Source organism: Cupressus sempervirens, chromosome 9 (genome assembly GCF_028749045.1).
Source record: "Cupressus sempervirens isolate cs-2001-9-10 chromosome 9, ASM2874904v1, whole genome shotgun sequence".
NCBI classification, from domain to species: domain Eukaryota; kingdom Viridiplantae; phylum Streptophyta; class Pinopsida; order Cupressales; family Cupressaceae; genus Cupressus; species Cupressus sempervirens.
The window spans coordinates 104,056,635-104,078,107 of NC_143126.1; the positions used below are offsets into that span (position 1 = coordinate 104,056,635).

The following is a 21,473-nucleotide window of genomic DNA, read 5'->3' on the forward strand; positions in this document are numbered from 1 at the left end:
TCTGTTAACTCCCTTTAATTTAGAAATCTCCCTTTACGACTGAACTTCACCTTTAATCTTGACCATTGATTGAAATCGATCTCCACCATTGATGAATTCCAGAAATGTCTATTTAAGAGACCCTCATCTCTTCATTTTGAAAGGTTGAATGAGAATTTGCATTGAATTGTTGCTAGAATTCATACTCACATTTTCTCATATTCACATACGCAAAGATCAAGTTTTACCAAAAGTTGACCAGGTTTAACCATGTTTGACTTGAGTTGACTAGGTTCGAAAAGAATATTGAAACATGGGTCATCGAGTTTGACTCAAAAATCACACAATTAAATCGTCATATTCAAATCACAATTTTGAAATAATTAAATGAAATTATTTAATTAAATGGAGTACTTACTTCTAATTAATTAAACAAAGTTATTTAATTAAATGAGAAGCCATTCCTAATTAATTAAATGAAGTTATTTAATTAAATAAGAAAAGTGTCTCTAATTAATTAAAGATTATTTAATTAAATAGAAAAAGTAATTATGAGAGCATATCTTATTTTATTAAATTAAATATCTCAACAAAATCTCTCTTCAGTTCAAAAAATGAAATTTCTAGTTCACTATTGATAAAAAATGAGTTAAATTAGTTAAATCCTTTTTCTACTAAAATTGAATCAGTGAACTCCTTATTTAAATCAAATTAAATCTGTTAACTCACTTTAATTTGGAAATCTCCCTTTATCACTGAACTTCACCTTTAATCCTGATTGTTGATTGAAATCGATCTCAACCGTTGATGAATTCCAAGAAAGTATATTTAAGAGACCCTCATCTCTTCATTTTGAAAGCTTGAATGAGAATTTGCATTGAATTTTTTTTAGAATTCATACTCACATTTGCCGATAGTCACATACACGAAGATCAAGTTTGACCAAAAGTTGACCAAATTTAACTACGGTTGACATGAGTTGACTAGTTTCGAAAAGAATTTTGAAATAATTAAATGAAATTATTTAATTAAATGGAGTACTTACTTCTAATTAATTAAACAAAGTTATTTAATTAAATGAGAAGCCATTCCTAATTAATTAAATGAAGTTATTTAATTAAATAAGAAAAGTGTCTCTAATTAATTAAAGATTATTTAGTTAAATAGAAAAAGTAACTATGAGAGCATATCTTATTTTATTAAATTAAATATCTCAACAAAATCTCTCTTCAATTCAAAAAAGGAAATTTCTAATTCACTATCGATAAAAAATGAGTTAAATTAGTTAACTCCTTTTTCTACTCAAATTGAATCAGTTAACTGCTTATTTTACTCAAATTAAATCTGTTAAATCCCCTTAATTTGGAAATCTCCTTTTGTGACTGTACTTCACCTTTAATCCTGACCGTTGATTGAAATCGATCTCAACCATTGATGAATTTTAGGAAAGTCTATTTAAGAGACCCTCATCTCTTCATTTTGAAAACTTGAATGAGAATTTGCATCGAATTATTGCTGGAATTCATACTCACTTTTGCTCAAATTCACATACGCAAAGATCAAGTTTCACCAAAAGTTGACCAAATTTAACTACAGTTGACTTGAGTTCACTAGTTTCGAAAAGAATTTTGAAATAGTTAAACGAAATTATTTAATTAAATGGAGTACTTACTTCTAATTAATTAAAAAAGATATTTAATTAAATGAGAAGCCACTCCTAATTAATTAAATAAAGTTAGTTAATTGAATAAGAAAAGTGTCTCTAATTAAGTAAAGATTATTTAATTAAATAGAAAAAGTAATTATGAGAGCATATCTCATTTTATTAAATTAAATATCTCAACAAAATCTCTCTTTAGTTCAAAAAGGGAAATTTTCAGTTCACTATTGATCAAAAATGAGTTAAATCAGTTAACTCCTTTTTCTACTCAAATATAATCAGTTAACTTCTTATTTTACTCAAATTAAATCTGTTAACTCTCTTTAATTTGGAAATCTCCTTTTATGACTGAACTTCACCTTTAGTCCTGACCGTTGATTGAAATTGATCTCAACCGTTGATGAATTCCAGGAAAGTCTATTTAAGAGACCCTCATCTTTTCATTTTGAAAGGTTGAATGAGAATTTGTATTGAATTGTTGCTGGAATTTATACTCACATTTGCTGATATTCACATACCCAAAGATCAAGTTTGACCAAAAGTTCACCAGATTTAACCACGGTTGACTTGACTTGACTAGTTTCGAAAAGAATTTTGAAATAATTAAACAAAATTATTTAATTAAATGGAGTACTTACTTCTAATTAATTAAACAAAGTTATTTAATTTAATGTGAAGCAGTTCCTAATTAATTAAATGAAGTTATTTAATTAAATAAAAAAAGTGTCTCTAATTAATTAAAGATTATTTAATTAAATAGAAAAAGTAATTATGAGAGCATATCTCATTTTATTAAATTAAATATCTCTACAAAATCTCTCTTTAGTTCAAAAGGGGAAATTTCCAGTTCACTATTGATGAAAAATGAGTTAAATCAGTTAAGTCGTTCTTCTACTCAAATTGAATTAGTTAACTCCTTATTTTACTCAAATTAAATCTATTAACTCCCTTTAATTTGGAAATCTCCCTTTATGATTGAACTTCACGTTTAATCCTGACTATTGATTGAAATCGATCTCAACCGTTGATGAATTTCGGGAAAGTCTATTTAAGAGACCCTCAGCTCTTAATTTTGAAAGGTTGAAAGAGAATTTGCATCGAATTGTTGTTGGAATTCATACTCACATTTGTCAATAGTCACATATGCAAAGATCAAGTTTGACCAAAAGTTGACTAGATTTAACCACGGTTGACTTGAGACGAATAGTTTCGAAAAGAATTTTGAAATAATTAAATAAAATTATTTAATTAAATGGAGTACTTACATTTAATTAATTAAACAAAGTTATTTAATTAAATGAGAAACCATTCCTAATTAATTAAATGAAGTTATTTAATTAAATAAGAAAAGTGTATCTAATTAATGAAAGTTTATTTAATTAAATAGAAAAAGTAATTCTGAGAGCATATCTCATTTAATTAAATTAAATATCTCAAAAAAATCTCTCTTTAGTTCAAAAAGAGAAATTTCTAATTCACTATTGATAAAAAATGAGTGAAATAAGTTAACTCCTTTTTCTACTCAAATTGAATCAGTTAACTTCTTATTTTACTCAAATTAAATCTGTTAACTCCCTTTAATTTGGAAATCTTCCTTTATGACAGAACTTCACCTTTAATCCTAACCGTTCATTGAAATCGATCTCAACCGTTGATGAATTCTAGGAAAGTCTATTTAAGAGACCCTCATTTCTTCATTTTGAAAGGTTGAAAGAGAATTTGCATCGAATTGTTATGAGAATTCATACTCACATTTGCTCATATTGACATTCGCAAAAATCAAGTTTGACCTAGAGTTGACCAAATTTAACCACGGTTGACTTGAGTTGACTAGTTTCGAAAAGAATTTTGGAATAATTAAATGAAATTATTTAATTAAATGGAGTACTTACTTCTAATTAATTAAACAAAGTTATTTAATTAAATGAGAAGCCATTCCTAATTAATTAAATGAAGTTATCTAATTAAATAAGAAAAGTGTCTCTAATTAATTAAAGATTATTTAATTAAATAGAAAAAGTAATTATGAGAGCATATCTCATTTTATTAAATTAAATAACTCAACAAAATCTCTCTTCAGTTCAAAAAGGGAAATTTCTAGTTCACTATTGATAAAAAATGAGTTAAATCAGTTAACTCTTTTTTCTACTCAAATTGAAGCAGTTAACTCCTTATTTTACTCAAATTAAATCATTGAACTCCCTTTAATTGGGAAATCTCCCTTTATGACTGAACTTCACCTTTAATCTTGAACGTTGATTGAAATCGATCTCAAGTATTGATGAATTCCAGGAAAGTCTATTTAAGAGACCCTCATCTCTTCATTTTGAAAGGTTGAATGAGAATTTGCATCGAATTGTTGCTGGAATTCATACTCACATTTGCTCATATTCACATACGCAAAGATTAAGTTTGACCAAAAATTGACCAGATTTAACCACGGTTGACTTGAGTTGACTAGTTTCGAAAAGAATTTTGAAATAATTAAAAGAAATTATTTAATTAAATGGAGTACTTACTTCTAATTAATTAAACAAAGTTATTTAATTAAATGAGAAGCCATTCCTAATTAATTAAATGAAGTTATTTAATTAAATAAGAAAAGTGTCTCTAATTAATTAAAGATTATTTAATTAAATAGAAAAAGTAATTATGATAGCATATCTCATTTTATTAAATTAAATATCTCAACAAAATCTCTCTTCATTTCAAAAAGGAAAATGTCCAATTTACTATTGATAAAAAATGAGTTAATTTAGTTAACTCCTTTTTCTACTCAAATTGAATCAGTTAACTCCTTATTTTACTCAAATGAAATCTGTTAACTCCCTTTAATTTGAAAATCTTCCTTTATGACTGAACTTCACCTTTAATCCTGACCGTTGATTGAAATCGATCTCAACCGTTGATGAATTCTAGTAAAGTCTATTTAAGAGACCCTTATCTCTTCATTTTAAAAGGTTGAATGAGAATTTGCATCGAATTGTTGCTAGAATTCATACTCACATTTGCTCATATTCACATACGCAAAGATCAAGTTTGACCAAAAGTTGACCAGATTTAACAACGATTGACTAGAGTTGACTAGTTTCGAAATTTTTTTTTAATAATTAAACGAAATTATTTAATTAAATGGAGTACTTTAGTTAATTAATCAAAGTTATTTAATTAAATGAGAAGCCATTCCTAATTAATTAAATGAAGTTGTTTAATTAAATAAGAAAAGTGTCTCTAATTAATTAAAGATTATTTATTTAAATAGAAAAAGTAACTATGAGAGCATATCTTATTTTATTAAATTAAATATCTCAACAAAATCTCTCTTCAATTTAGAAAAGGAAATTTCTAATTCACTATTGATCAAAAATGAGTTAAATCAGTTAACTCCTTTTTCTACTCAAATTGAATCAGTTAACTCCTTATTTTACTCAAATTAAATCTGTTAACTCTCCTTAATTTGGAAATCTCCTTTTATGACTGAACTTCACCTTTAATCCTGATCGTTGATTGAAATCGATCTCAATTGTTGATGAATTCTAGGAATTATATTTAAGAGACCCTCATCTCTTCATTTTGAAAGGTTGAATGAGAATTTGCATCAAATTGTTGCTGGAATTCATACTCACATATGCTCATATTCACATACACAAAGATCAAGTTTGACCAAAAGTTGACTAGATTTAACCATGGTTGCCTTGAGTTGAATAGTTTCAAATTTTTTTTTGAAATAATTAAATGAAATTATTTAATTAAATGGAGTACTTACTTCTTATTAATTAAACATAGTTATTTAATTAAATAAGAAGCCATTCCTAATTAATTAAATGAAGTTATTTAATTAAATAAGAAAAGTGTCTCTAATTAATTAAAGATTACTTATTTAAATAGAAAAAGTAATTATGAGAGCATATCTCATTTTATTAAATTAAATATCTCAACAAAATCTCTTTTCAGTTCAACAAGGGAAATTTCCTGTTCACTATTGATAAAAAATGAGTTAAATCAGTTAACTGCTTTTTCTACTAAAATTGAATCAGTTAACTCCTTATTTTACTAAAATTAAATCTATTAACTCCCTTTAATTTGGAAATCTCCCTTTAGATAGAAGGCAACAGGTCGCTTTGCAGGGCAAATTTCGGATGAACAATTCAATGTTCATTCCGCGATGAATCTGCAAATAAGGACTGTGTTGAAGTGCGTGTGTTAGCATAGGCTGCATTTTCACATACACATTTCTTGCGTCCACCGTGGGGCATGAAAATCAATTTTTTTGGGCTCTTTCTGTATTTTTTAAATCATTTTTTTGTTCTCTGTCCGTACTATTCAGTATAGATTTGGGAATCTTCGCGTGAAACTGTTAATTTTTGCGTGAGGATCTAGAATCTTCATGTGAAGATTCTTTCCACATCACGCGAGAATGTTTTCGCAAGACCTGTTTCTTCGCATGAGCCGATTTTAATTTCGCGCGAGCCGATTTTAATTTTGCGCGAGCCAAATTTAATTTCACACGAGCCGAATTTGATTTCACGCGAGCCGTAAAACTTCTTCGTGCGGACTGTCAGGAATTTTGTGTGAAACTCTACTGACAGAGGCAAATTTTTTGCATTGATTTGCGTGTTTTCTGATTTTTCTGCTGACTGTTCATGATTTCTAGTGTTTTTGAGTTTTTTGATTTTTTTGAACAGCATAGCAGCAGTTTGTGGAACAATGGGAAAAGCGTGCTAAAGTTGTCAGAAATAGGTAAAAATCTACTAAGCGAGTTGCGTGGATCACCAGGTAATCTTCATCAGCTAATAACATTTCATTTGGATCTAAAACAAACATCTTTCATGTTGAGCTTGTGTGTTTCCTTCTGTATTTCCATTTTACAACACATGCATAAATTCATACTAGGGTGTAATCTCTGTTAGTATTCATTTAGCAGGCTTAGTCTTTAGTGATAGATCTGATTAGCTATCTTGGGTTATTGGACTCGCTAATCCGCCGGCCCCTCATTCCACCCTATGGTTGCAAGCTCAGCACCACGTTAAATAAGGGAGGGGTCTACAGGACATAAGCGTTAAAGGCTCCACAAGGCAACCCTTTTGTGCTTTTTAGAACTCACTAATTTTTGAGTTGTGGACTCGTTTTGGCTTGTGTGAGGGGTTAAATGTTCCACATCTTTGGACTCACCTCACATTAGTTAAAGCGTTAAGTTTACCACGTTGTGCTTTTTGATTACTTTTAGATAAATTTTCTTTTAGGAATTAACATCTGTACACACATAGTAATTAAGCTCCCATGAACACTATTCGTGGATCTTGAGGGAGTGGGTTCCTAGTGAAACTCCTCTCTAAGATAGATTCCTTATGGGTGGGGAGGATACTTTGAGCATCTTGTAGATAGATGGATCTTCGACTTGTTGATTAAGGCATCCTTTCTTCGGAGAGGGTGATAGATCACATGAAGATGATATCATAGATCTTTAAGAGATAATCTTAGTCTAGCGTGTCAGATTAATCTGTTTGTTTTGATTGGGCTAAAGGTGAAAAGGTGTCAAAACCTTGAATCTGGAAGCTAAGTCCCCTTGTGGTATACTATTGTGAGTCGATCACCTTTAGAGAGGGTTAACCGTAGCAGAAAATCACTCTACAGGGAAAACTGTGATGACAAAACCTCAAGTGGTAATAGCCATTTTTGCCATGGTAGTGACAACCACTATATAAATGTCCTTGTGGAAGAAATCTCCACAAGTGTGGTTCATTGTGGGTTGTCAGATCTCCCTAGCAGCTCTTGAAGATTAAGTTCTCAAACTGTGTCAAAACTTTGGTGCACCAGGATTGGAGGTCACCCCTGTGAGCCATAAAAGTTGCAGAGTCAAACCATTATTAAATACCTTAGAGAAGCCAACTTTTATTTTCTAGGAATGTGTGCAATGATTGAAAAACTCTTTGAAAATGTACACAAATAGCTCTCTTAGGGATTAGCACAAACTAAGTCACTTGATTATCCATGCGCAAGGTTGCTTTTGCCCTTGCTCATTGTTTTCAGACGTGCTTGAAATCACTTGCTTGCTATTCTACGTGCCTATTTATCTTCCTGGTTATTGGATTGATCAAAAATTTTGTCAAAATTAGTTGCTATTGTGAAACTGTTCTGTCCTTTCGCATGAAATATTTTGGTCTCGTGCTAAATCATTTGGCTCTCGTGCAAAATCATTTGGCTCTCGTGCGAAGCCATTTTTCCCTCGCATGAAATTAAAGTTTTGTTGCGCATCTTTGCGTGATCCAGAAACATTCTCCCGTGAAATTAAAAACTGTTACTAATCTTCGTGCAAGACAGAAACATCTTCGTGCGGCCTGTAAAACTTCTTCACACGACCCGTAAAGGTTTTTTGCGTGAGATTTTGTATCATCATTTATAATCTAGGTCTATTCTAGCTATCTGTAGCCTGCACGCTATCCTTTTCTGCGTTCGCTTATCGCTCTCTATTTGCAAATAGTACTAGAATAGCGACACTTCACTTAACTAAAACTTGTGTCTTATACCTTGACTAGTCTCGTCTCATACGTAATCTTGGTCCTCATCTTAATGCTTGTCATTCTTTGTGCTGCAGTGGTCATAATCTCTGGCTGTTCTAGCCTTTAAATTAGACCATTTGTGCCTTAGTGAACATCATTCTTGCTACTATCTTGTCCTTTTTGAGACTTAGTTTTAGTATAGTCCTTGTCCAGGTTCTAGGTTCTTTTCCTTGCCTATGACTATCACAACCAGAAGCGGCAACATGTTTTATCTTGATAACATTAGACGTGGTCACGCTAGGGGTCGTAATCGCAGCAGAGGTAGCTTACCTTTCACTATGCAATCTATATCAAGTTTGGCTAGTGAGGCATCTTCACGGTCTTCCTCACCTGCAAGGTCATCTCAAGTTCAACGAACATTTTCCAATTTGCAACAAATTAGGAATCCTTTTTACCAAAAGGATACTGAGACAAGTAGGAGTCTTGCATTCTCAAACACAATGTATGACCCTTTCTCCATAGACCCTTTTGAAACACAACGTGCATAAACTGAACAAGTTCCTATAATGACTAATCGTGAACCTGAACGGGGTAGCCATAGTCGATATCAAGAACAACCTAGGGATGACAAGGAGAAAGAGAAAGAAAATGACACTGATGAAGAACAAGAAGAGGTGGAAATCCTTCCTGAACACATAGCAAGATGTCGAAGAGACAAAAACTTTCAAAAGGTCATGGGAATCCTAATCAACGAAGAGAAAGAAAAGTACTTTCTCAAACTCACCCAAGAGGGAGCTAAACTGCCCACACATTTCGATGTGGAGACCATTATCACACGTGAAGAAGAAACCGAGACCACTAAACTCCAAAAACAACTGAAAATTATGCAAGACCAATTGGCTCAGATGATGCATGACAAAGAAAAACCCAAAAAGACATACACATTGGACACTCTTTGTTCATTTCCATTTGACAAAAGTATAAACATGCTGCCTTTCCCAGGAGGTGTAGAACTACCCAAATATGACAAGTACTTTGGTACTACTGATCCCCAAGATCACTTGCAGGAATTTGGTGCTTTGTCTATGGAGTTTATACACAATCAAATGTACCTCATGCGTTTATTCCCTAGAAGCCTAGGTGGTCAAGCTTTGGAGTGGTTCTCACATTTACCTCCTGGTATCAAGACGTTTGACGAAATTGCTAATTCATTTGTTCAGCAATATTCTCATAACATTCAACATCCTATAAATATTCGAGATATATGCAACCTTAAACAGAAGGTTGGTGAGCCTTTTCTCACTTTCCTCCAATGCTGGAGATAGCTTTATACTAAGTACTCCCGTAAAATCCTTGAAACGAAGAAGCTCGACATTTTCACTGATAACCTCTTACCTGATTTTGGGTATAGAGTCCAACTACAAGGTCCATGTACCTTTGAAGACATGATTACACAGGCTATCCGTATCAAAGAATTTATGGTCAAGAAAGGTGAGCTCACTCTTCAGAGAGACTCAAAACAAGGTTCCACTTCCAACAGGGATAAAACCAAACATGTCAACAAGAACCAAGAAATTGTACATGATGGGGTTGTTGATAATGTCACACCAAAACCTGCTAAAGCAGCATTTAATCTCACAGACTGCTTCAAAGTGGCCAAAAGTGTTAAGAAGCCTCCTCCTGACAATAAAATGTCTAGGAACAAATCGAGAAACTCATGGGCAACACGAACCAATGGATAACCCTCATCCCTATGATCCACAACCATGTCCACCATGGTGGAATGAGACCTCATTTTGTGAGTATCACCAGAACAAGGGACATAAAACCATCAACTGTATAAACTTACATCATAAAGTCTAGGACATGATTGATACCGGTGAACTTGTGGTAGATGGACATAACAAAAACTCAGACCACAAGGCGTTCAAAGAGCCTTTCCCAGCTAATGAAAAAGGAGAGACTTTGAAACCAGACCCCTACAATAAGGTCAACTATATGTATTTCAATGATGACAATGTCATTCACATGGTTGAACCTATAGATTCTGAATACTGCAACGTTATTACCATAAAGGGGAAGCAAGATAATGATAAACCCAAAACACCATTTGTCTTGAGAGGCCCTACTTCCAATAACATGGATAATGCATCTTTGCAACATTGTGCTAACGTTGTTACTCGATCTCTTGCGAAATTGGTGCTCAAAGGCCCTACACCTCCTACTTCAAATCTTGAACAACACAAGGACAAAGCCCTTGTTGGTCCATTCGGTAAAGGTGCAAAACACACAACGAACTTGACTGGAACCAATTATAGTGTTCTAGATCAATTGAAATGAACCAATGCTCACATTTCTATATTTGAGCTGCTTAAAATCTCGCCTGCTCATAGGAAAATTCTAGACAAAGCCCTCACTGAGGCAAACGTTCCTCAAGATCTTGATCTTGAATGATTTCAATCCATGGTAGGTCACCTGACCTCACCTCATCTAATGACCTTCTCTGAGGAGGACGACAACTCACTGAATCACCCACACAATCAGCCTCTACACATTGAGGTTATGATCCACTAGACACATGTTCGTCGGGTACTCATTGACAATGGCGCTAGCCTAAATATTATTTCTGCAGCTCTGCTTAGACAATTGGATTATTCTATGGACTCTGTTGATCCTCGACGAAAGATCACTATTAAAGCATACGATGAAGTAGAATGAAAGTCACTAGGTCTTGTGACTTTACCAATTCGCGTCGGTCCTGTCGAAAGGGATGTCACCTGTCAGGTGCTTGACATTCCCTTAGCCTACAACATTCTGTTGGGACGACCATGGATACATGAGATGTGCGTTGTGCCATCCACATACCACCAATGCATTAAATTCCCATTTCATGGCTCTGATGTTACTATTCCTGCAACTACTAGCTACACTTGCAATATGCTCAAAGCTGCTGATTCTTTCATCCCTGCTAACCGTGAGTCTACTGATTGTCACAACAATAAGCTTAAACAAATTGAGAAGTCATTTAAATTGAAAGAAACTGGTATGGGAGAGTACCACATGGAACCAGTGTTATCATTAACATCAATTTCGGAGTCCCCTCGACATTTTGAGAGACCCTCAGTAGCAAAGAAGCCATTCGTGTTGACACCTCAGACCAAGTTTAATGGCTCTTTTGTCAAAGCTACAGTTCCCTTAGAAGATGAAGTGAAAACAGAGCCATTGATGCATGGCTTTACAAAGAAGAGTCTCCAGTAGACCTAACAGAACAAGCTTGAGAAATTACTCCTAAGAAGTATGGACCTGGTCTTAAGCTTATGAACCGTTTTGGCTACAAGGGAATCGGCCCTATCGGGTGCAATAACAATGGTTTAATAGATCCTGTCAAAGCAATAGCTCAAAGCAACAGTGACACAATTGGCCTAGGGTTCAAGAAGGTCCCTTTCCATTTGGGATCCAATAAATTCATACCCGTACCTAAGAGTTCATCTGAAAATGAGTCACAATCTGAATCAGGTACTCGAGAGGAAGAATTTGATGATGAGGATTCTTACCCTCATCCTATTCCTTATGATCTTGCTAAATTCTTTGCTGAGCTAGATGACTTTGTGCCACGTGTTAGCACTGTGGATGATACTAGTGATTCTTCTGAGGACAATACTGAGCAACTCAAATATCATTCAAAAAAGGGGGAATCTAGTCAGTCATGCCATATTGAGTATTTGTGTAAGAATCCAGAGGCTGAAGGAGAGTATGTCCCTATCACTATTGGGGAGTTCTATAGTCTCTCACCATGTAGCACTGATTCTCATGAATATGAATTTGACAATCTTTCAGAAGCAACTATTGATAAAGACATTGACCAAGTGCATGTCTATGAAAATCAAATCGAAGTGAGTGAAACGTCTAGGGATAGGTCACAGGGGTCTAATCCAACTAGTGTCTTAGAGTTTTCAATTACTAACGTTCATACTCTGAGACATTTGAATACACCTATGGGTGAGGTCGTCGTAGGTCTCAAATTGTTGGTCCACACATTTAATAACTATACTGTGAACACAACTAAACCAGCCACTACTCTCTCACTCGCACATCCCGAGCTTATAGACTGGAACCCCAATGCATCTAATGAAGTCCCCATGTTTTTAGAATGACTATACTCTTGCCTATTACCTAAACGCTATCGAATCTGTAATATCTTCCACCAATGAGCAGAGCATCAACATGACTGAGGCCGACATCAAATATCTCAGTCACATAATTAAAAAGAAAAAATGCAAGAGGTTTGATGGTGAAAACCACATTGTGGTAGTGTCAGATCCAAAAAAAGTAAAAACAAAAGATGTATCCAAGGGTGAAAACCTCTCTAAGGCGCCCGCGGATGAGATATTTGATGTCCTTCCCAGTCACTTCCAGGAGAGATCATTAGTGTTAATAGAGCTAACACAGTTGATTAACCTAGGCATAGAAGAACATCCTCGTGATACATCTGGCTTAGTCATTGTCAACTGAAGAAAAGGAACAATTCATTGCCTTTTTCAAGGGAAAGAAAATAAATTTTGCCTGGACATATTCTGACATGCCAGGATTGGATCCTGATCTTATTATGCATCACTTGTCCATAACACCAGGCATAAAACCAGTTAAACAGAAGCTTCAGAAAATGCATCCTCATGTTGCATTACTAGTCAAAGCTGAATTGGAGAAACTTTTGAAGGCTGGTTTCATTCATAAAATTGATTATGCTGAATGGATATCCAATATTGTCCCTGTGTCCAAGCATGATAAGTCTATCAGAGTTTGTACAGACTTTCGTGATATTAACTTGGCATGTCCTAAAGATGATTTTCCACTCCCTAATATTGATATGATCGTGGACATGATGGCTGGTTATGAGATGTAATCACTTATGGATGGTTTTTCTAGATATAATCAGATAAAAATTGCGCTAGAAGATCAAGAGAAAATAGCTTTCACATGTGCATGGGGAACCTTTTGTTGGAATGTGATGCCATTTGGTTTAAAGAATGCTGGAGCTACGTATTAGCGGGCTGTTACTACAATTTTCCATGACATGATGCATCAAACTATGGAGGACTATATTGATGATACTTTGGTCAAAAGAACTAAATGCAATACTCATTTGTAAGATTTGGGACCAATCCTAGATCGTATGGAAAAGTTTAGTCTTCGGCTCAATCCTAAGAAATGTGCATTTGGTGTCACATCAGGAAAACTGTTAGGATATATTGTTTTTGCAAAGGGAATCGAAGTAGATCCAAAAAAAGTACAAGCAATAATGGACATGCCACCACCTCGAAACATCAGTGAGATGAGAGGACTACAGGGAAGGCTTCAATCTATTTGCAGATTTATTTCACAATTGGCGGATAAATCGCAACCTTTCACAAACACCTTACATAAGGGTGTGAAATTCAATTGGAGCCAGGATTGTGAGCAAAGCTTAACACAGATTAAACAATATCTTGTCAATCCACCAATTCTGATGCCTCCTATGCATGGGAAGCCTTTGCTTTTATACATTTCAGCCACTGAAACATCTTTGGGAATCCTGTTGGCTCAAGAAGACAATGACAACAAAGAAAGAGCTATTTATTACTTAAGCCAAACATTGGTATCTTATGAGAAAAACTACAGTATTATTGAGAAAGCTTTCTTGGCAGTTGTCTTTGCTTCCCAAAAGTTGAGACACTACATGCTTGCCCACACTACACGGCTTGTGGCTAAAATAGATCCATTAAAGTACTTGCTCAGTAAGGCAGCTCTCATAGGAAGATTGGCTAAATGGGTCATGATACTAAGTGAGTTTGACATCCAATATGTTCAACACAAAGCCATAAAGGGACAAGCAATTGCAGATCAACTGGCTGAGGCACCCATATAGAGTCTTCTACCAATAAACATTGATTTTCCAGTTGAGTCAATTCTAACACTCACTCACCATACATGGGTTATGTTCTTCGATGGATCCTTCACACAACAAGGATCAGGTGCTAGATTACTTTTCATCACACCACAGAAATACTCATTGCCCAAAGCATACAAGATTTTGTTTCCTTGTACAAATAATATTGCTGAATATGAAGCTTTGATCAATGGTATGAAAATTTTAGTTGAATGGAGAGTAGATCAGTTGGATATCTTCGGTGACTCTCAGCTTGTCATCAACCAAGTAAATGATGTGTATCAAACAAAGGATGAAAAACTATTTCCTTACAAATGCATGGTTGATGACTTGACAAAATATTTTGCACACATCACCTTCTAATAGGTTCCACGCACAGATAATAAAGCGGCTGATGCCATGGCCATTCTGGCCTCCCTTCTACAAATGCCAGAAAATGATCTCCGACACAAGTTCTTGGTGGAAGCGTTACACTACCCAGCCTATGAGACACCTGATTCCAAGATGATATGTTCTATTATAGGACAAGAATCATCCCACTACCATCACATCTATTCCTACCTCCGTAATCAAACCATTTCGAAAGGTTTGACCCATAATGAGAAACATTACTTAATCCGTAACGCTTCACATTATGTCATTATTGCTGAAGATTTGTATAAGAGAGGTCTTGACGGAACACTCCTTAGGTGTTTAGAACCCAATGAGTCCAAATGTGCACTAATTGACGTTCACGAAGGCATTTGCGGATCTCATTCCAATGGCCTAACACTAGCTTGCAAATTCCTTCGTGCTGGTTACTACTGGCCTAAAATGGAGCAAGAAGCTATTAAATATGCTAGGTCCTGCAAACAGTGTCAACTGCATGAGAATCTCATTCACGCTCCAGCTAGAGAGTTGATTCCCTCTACTACAACATGGCCATTTCAACAATGGGCCTTTGACTTGGTGGGATAGATTCACCCAACCTCTTGTAATGGACATAAGTTCATTATCACCGCTACTGATTATTTCACGAAATTGGTAGAGGCAGTCCCTCTCACAATTGTTGATGGCAAAACTGTAGTTCTTTTTATCACAAACTACATCATCTATAGATATGGTATACTGTCCTCAATCATTACTGATAATGGAGGAAAATTCAAAAATAAAGACCTTAAGGAACTGTGCAAGAAATTCAAAATTACACAACGTTGGTCTTCCATTTATTACCCCCAGGGTAATGGCTAAGCTGAGGCATCCAATAAGGCGATCCTCAAAATTCTTCATTGCACAGTCAGTAAGTCAGGGCGAGACTGGCATCTCCAGATCAATCCAGCCCTGTGGGCATATAGAACAAGCATTAGAACTCCAACGGGCACGACTCCTTTTGCGTTGGTATATGGGGTGGATGTTGTGCTTTCGATAGAGGTCGAGATTCCTACCTTGAGAATCTCTATGAAAGGTCTTATCAAAGATGATGACTATAGGATAGCCCGACTTTAAGAGCTCGTGTTGCTGGATGAACAACGACAAGTGGCCTGTGATCATCTATGAGCATATCAACAAAGAATGGCACGAAGCTACAATAAGAGAATTAGGCCACGTGACTTCCAGCTGGGTGATCTCATCCTAAGGGAGAATCCTAAGAATCAACAACAACGAATGCAAAAGGGAAAGTTTGAACCAAATTGGCTAGGTCCTTACATCATTACTACAGTATATGGATCTGGCGCCTATCAACTTTCCACAACTGAAGGAGAAGTGCTTAAAGAGCCTATGAACACTCTCCACCTGAAGCAGTTTTATAGTTGATTCAATCTCAGCAAGCTCTCTATACATATCTAAATGTCCTAAAAAAAATTCTAAAATTAAAAAAAAAAAAAAAAAAACAAGGAAAATCCTGCCAAGAAGGTGAAAACCTAGTAAATAAGCGCCTCTTGTTAGTCACTTTCATGCTTTCGCTTTCCTACTTTTCCTGCTCATGTATCCATGGATTGAGTCTTCTCATAGCTCGGGGGCATTACCCCCTTAGTGTCACTCTTTTTCAAGATTCTCCTCATAGAATCTCCTACGCGACAGTCACCAAGTCATTTTGACTGTGTCTGCCTACTATCACCAGTGTCACTCTTTTCAAGATTCTCCTCATAGAATCTCCTACGCGACAGTCACCAAGTTATTCTGACTATGTCTGCCTACTGTCACTAGTGTCACTCTTTTTGAGATTCTCCTCATAGAATCTCCTACGTGATAGTCACCAGTCATTCTGCTTGTGTCTGCCTACTTTCGCCAGTGTCACTCTTTTTGAGATTCTCCTCATAGAATCTCCTATGCGAAAGTCACCAGTCATTCTGACTGTGTCTTCCTACTATCGCCAGTGTCACTCTTTTCAAGATTCTCCTCAAAAAATCTCCTACGCGACAGTAACCAGTCATTCTGACTGCGTCTGCCTATTGTCGCCAGTGTCACTCTTTTCGAGATTCTCCTCATAAAATCTTCCACGTGACAGTCACCATTCGTTCTGACTGTGTCTGCCTACTATCGCTAGTGTCACTCTTTTCAAGATTCTCCTCATAGAATCTCCTACACGACAGTCACCAGTCATTCTGACTGTGTTTGCCTACTATCGCCAGTGTCACTCTTTTTGAGATTCTCCTCATAGAATCTCCTACGCGACAGTCACCAGTCATTCTGACTGTGTTTGCCTACTATCACCAGTGTCACTCTTTTTTAGATTCTCATCATAGAATCTCCCACATGATAGTCACCAGTCATTTTGATTGCGTCTTCCTACGGTCGCCAGTGTCACTCTTTTCGAGATTCTCCTCATAGAATCTCTTTCGCAATGGTCACCAGCTATTTTAGCTGTGTCTGCCTACCATTGCTCAGGTCATGTCTCAAGATTCCTTTATGGAAGATCTCTTTTGTGTCAATCACCAGTCATCTTTGCTGTGCCTGTCTACTATCGCTTAGTCCTTCTTAGGTTCTTCATTGTGAAGATTCCTCTTTGACCTCAGTCACTAGTCATTCTGACTGCGTCTGCCTACTGTTGTCACCCTACTGAAGAGATTTCTTTCTTACATATTCTGGACATTGACACTTGACATCAATCCCAAAAACATTAAACTCAATGATATACTTGTTTGTATATGCTGAGCATTTTCTTTGTTTGCTTTGTTTTGCTTTATCATATCTCCTCGAGTAACTAGATGATGTCATCTTCGACTAGAGAGGTAATGACTGGGGGCATGATCTTTTTCTTTGCTTTTTGTTTCCGGTTTCGTTCTAATAAGTTGATCTATTCCTATAAGAGGGGTGTCCACTATAAGAGCCTCCATCTCATATTGGATGGCCATGTGTACCTCGACTCCTTTTATACAGATACATCAATGACATTGGTTCTTCTCCTTGTTTGTTGGAGTGAACTCTTCATGCTACAGTAAATATTGATACTCGTCCTATTAAGTGAATGTATGGGTCACTGTGAGTATATCTAGCACACTTTTGTCTCAGGTTACGAATGCAAGGGTCGTTGGGGACAGAATTAATACTGAATACTTAGCATAAGAGGAATCTCCCGTGTGTTTGGTATGCCTGTCATGCAAGCAACATTCAGGTCATCCTAGCATTCATGCTTTGATGCTTATTTTAACTTGCTATATTAAAAGGGACAAATGTTTTGGTCTTTCTGGCTTCTTGTGCCTCAAATGCTTACATTTAATCCTGACATCCCAATAACGTATGTTATATTCATATTTTCATGATTGCAATGTCAATGGAAATTGTATAACATACAAGCTTTATTTTATATCCAATGATGATAAATCATCGAGGTGTGGTAACCAGACCTAGGGTTGCATTTAACATAGTCTTGCATACTTCATTTGCATTAGCACACGATTCGATGGTAATCTTGTTCATACTCCACATGCATCAGATTCTTCCACGGTTGCACAAGCATTTGGTTAATCAGTTCTCACTCCTCAATGGAATACCTGTGACTGTCAAACACAAACACACAACACTACATCAGATGTCAGTTCATACATATGTGTTCTATCTAAACATACATCTCATGTACATCAGAGAAAAACAAAAAAGAAAATGACATGTACATAAGAATACTCGGCTCAAAATCTTGTATATATATCAAAGAATGGGTCAGTACAAAAATGGGCGCTACTCGAGCACAATCGATCAAAAAAAATGATACATGTGGTGCTGGCACACCAATCGATACATAGCTAGAGATCAAAATAAAAAATCAGGCACAGAGCGTCTAACTCTGTCCCAAACTCTCGCCTCCAGGAGCTCAAAACCACTACTATTTTCTCGGGGCATCTAGTTCCCATCTTATGTCCTAGTCACTTGGGGCATCACATCACTTGGGGCATATTGTTTCCTTCTATCTGGCATCTCTACCATCTATCTTATCTTTTCATCAATTTATCAACCTTATAACAACTCTTCTCAGAATTCAATAGACAGGGATTGGGATAGACTAAACCCCTTCTCCTAAGGATCAAGCCTCATTCTGAGGATGATTCTACGACTCATGATTGAACCTTGTTATCTTTCTTTTATCAATTTTGGGTATCTAGGTGTTCTATCTGGATCCTTGAAGTTTAAGCTTTGTTTTGGAGATAATCTTCTAAATGCTTTCAATTCTAGGTATCTAGGTGTTCTATCTGGATCCTTGAAGATTAAGCTCTATTCTAGAGATAGTCTTCTAAATGCTCTATCACTCTTAGGTATCCAGGTGTTCTATCTGGATCCTTAAAGGTTAAACTTCGTTCTGAAGAAACTTTTTAAGTGCTTCTCAATTTTAGGTATCTAGACGTTCTGTCTGGATCCTTAAAGATTAGGCTTCATTTTGGAGGTAGTCTTTTAAATGCTATCAATCTTAGGTATCTAAGTGCTCTACTTGAATTCCTTAGGATTAAGCTCTGTTCTAGAGATAGTCCTCAAAAAGCTTATCAATTGGTCTCCGTATCATCACCTTCGGAACCAATCTCATGTTCGTATCATGCTTTCTGATTATCTTTGAATACAGTGTGCTGCTCGTACATTCATTCAAAGAGGGACAAAATGTAATACCCCAAAATTGGCTCATTGCCATTATACCAATTCTAGTCTATTCTTGATAATTTCAAAGTCCTATTCTAATAGGCAATTCTCATTCTGCTATTCGCTACTTGACTTAATTGTCCGATGTAGAAAACCTAAATCTACATTCATCATACTTATTATTTAATTCCTATAGTATTTACTCATAATAGTCACATTAAACATATTGATTAATATTTATTTTAATTATTAAAGTATTTATACTTTAATTAAATTAAATTATATCCTAAGGCTAAAGTACTATGGAATTAAATTTATTTAATTTAATAAATACGCCTATCTTAATTAATTAAATGTAATTATTTAATTAAATTGGAAAGGTATTTCTAATTAATTAAAAGAAATTATTTAATTAAATGGAGTACTTACTTCTAAATAATTAAACAAAGTTATTTAATTAAATGGAAAGCCATTCCCAATTAATTAAATGAAGTTATTTAATTAAACAAAAGTGTCTCTAATTAATTAAAGATTATTTAATTAAATAGAAAAAGTAATTATGAGAGCATATTTCATTTTATTAAATTAAATATCTTAACAAAATCTCTTTTCAGTTCAAAAAAGGGGAATTTTCAGTTCACTATTGATCAAAAATGAGTTAACTCAGTTAACTTCTTTTTCTACTCAAATTAAAATAGTTAAATCCTTATTTTACTTAAATTAAGTCTGTTAACTCCCTTTAATTTGGGAATCTCCCTTTATGACTGAAACTCATCTTCAATCCTGATCGTTGATCTAAATCGATCTCAACCATTGATGGATTCCAGGAGACTCTATTTAAGAGACCCTCATCTCTTCATTTTAGGAGGATGAATTGATTTTCTATCGAATTGCTATTGAAATTCATGCTCATGTTTACCTACATTTCTTGCATACATTCTCATTCTTAGTTTGATCTCATTTTAGTTTAATTATGCATATGCTTAATCTAGTTTGCTTCATTTGTTCTTAGATTACATTGCATCTTTCATTTTTTTCAGATTAATCTGTATACTCATTCTTAGCTTAATTCCATTGTCAAATCCTTCGTTCTTAGAGGGTCTAGTTGCCTGCACCTCGATTCTGAGGATATTAACAGGCAAAATCCCTTTACATAGAAGGCAACAGGTCGCTTTGTAGGGCAAAGTTCAAATGAACAATTCAATGTTCATTCCGCGATGAATCCGCAAATAAAGACCGTGTTGAAGTGCGTGTGTTAGCATAGGCCGCATTTTCACATACATAATATTCACATATGCAAATATCAAGTTTGACAAAAAGTTGACCAGATTTAACCATGGTTGACTTGAGTTGACTAGTTTTGAAAAAAAATTTGAAATAATTAAACAAAATTATTTAATTAAATGGAGTACTTACTTCTAATTAATTAAACAAAGTTATTTAATTAAATAAGAAGCCATTCCTAATTAATTAAATGAAGTTATTTAATTAAATAAGAAAAGTGTCTCTAATTAATTAAAGATTATTTAATTAAATAAAAAAAAAATTATGAGAACATATCTCATTTTATTAAATTAAATATCTCAACAAAATCTCTCTTCAGTACAAAAAGGGAAATTTCTAGTTCATTATTGATAAAAAATGAGTTAAATGAGTTAACTCATTTTTCTACTCAAATTGAATCAGTTAACTCCATATTTTACTCAAATTAAATTTGTTAACTCTCTTTAATTTGGAAATCTCCCTTTATGACGGTACTTCACCTTTAAATCCTGACCGTTGATTGAAATCGATCTCAACCATTGATGAATTCCAAGAAAGTCTATTTAACAGACCCTCATCTCCTAATTTTGAAAGGTTGAATGAGAATTTGCATCGAATTGTTGCTGGAATTCATACTCACATTTGCTCATATTCACATACGCGAAGATCAAGTTTAACCAAAAGTTGACCAAATTTAACCACGGTTGACTTGAGTTGACTAGTTTCGAAAAGAATTTTGAAATAATTAAACAAAATTATTTAATTAAATGGAGTACTTACTTCTAGTTAATTAAACAAAGTTATTTAATTAAATGCGAAGCCATTCCTAATGAATTAAATGAAGTTATTTGATTAAATAAGAAAAGTGTCTCTAATTAATTAAAGATTATTTATTAAAATAAAAAAAGTAATTATGAGAGCATATCTCATTTTATTAAATTAAATATCTCAACAAAATATCTCTTCAGTTCAAAAAGGGAAATTTACAGTTCACTATTGATAAAAAATGAGTTAAATCAGTTAACTCCTTTTTCTACTCAAATTGAATCAGTTAACTCCTTATTTTACTCAAATTAAATCTGTTAACTCCCTTTAATTT

At 34.6% G+C, this 21,473-nt stretch overlaps 1 protein-coding gene across 1 annotated transcript in view; it reads right to left on the reverse strand.

The window, feature by feature from the left end:
* Positions 1-6,024: 6,024 nt before the first annotated feature.
* LOC149537783 (uncharacterized) overlaps positions 6,025-21,473 on the reverse strand; it is a 55,242-nt gene continuing 39,793 nt past the window's right edge. The window contains exon 9 of the mRNA XM_089802381.1: positions 6,025-6,276. Coding sequence (XP_089658507.1) covers positions 6,025-6,276 — 252 coding nt within the window. The remainder of the gene's footprint in view (positions 6,277-21,473) is intronic.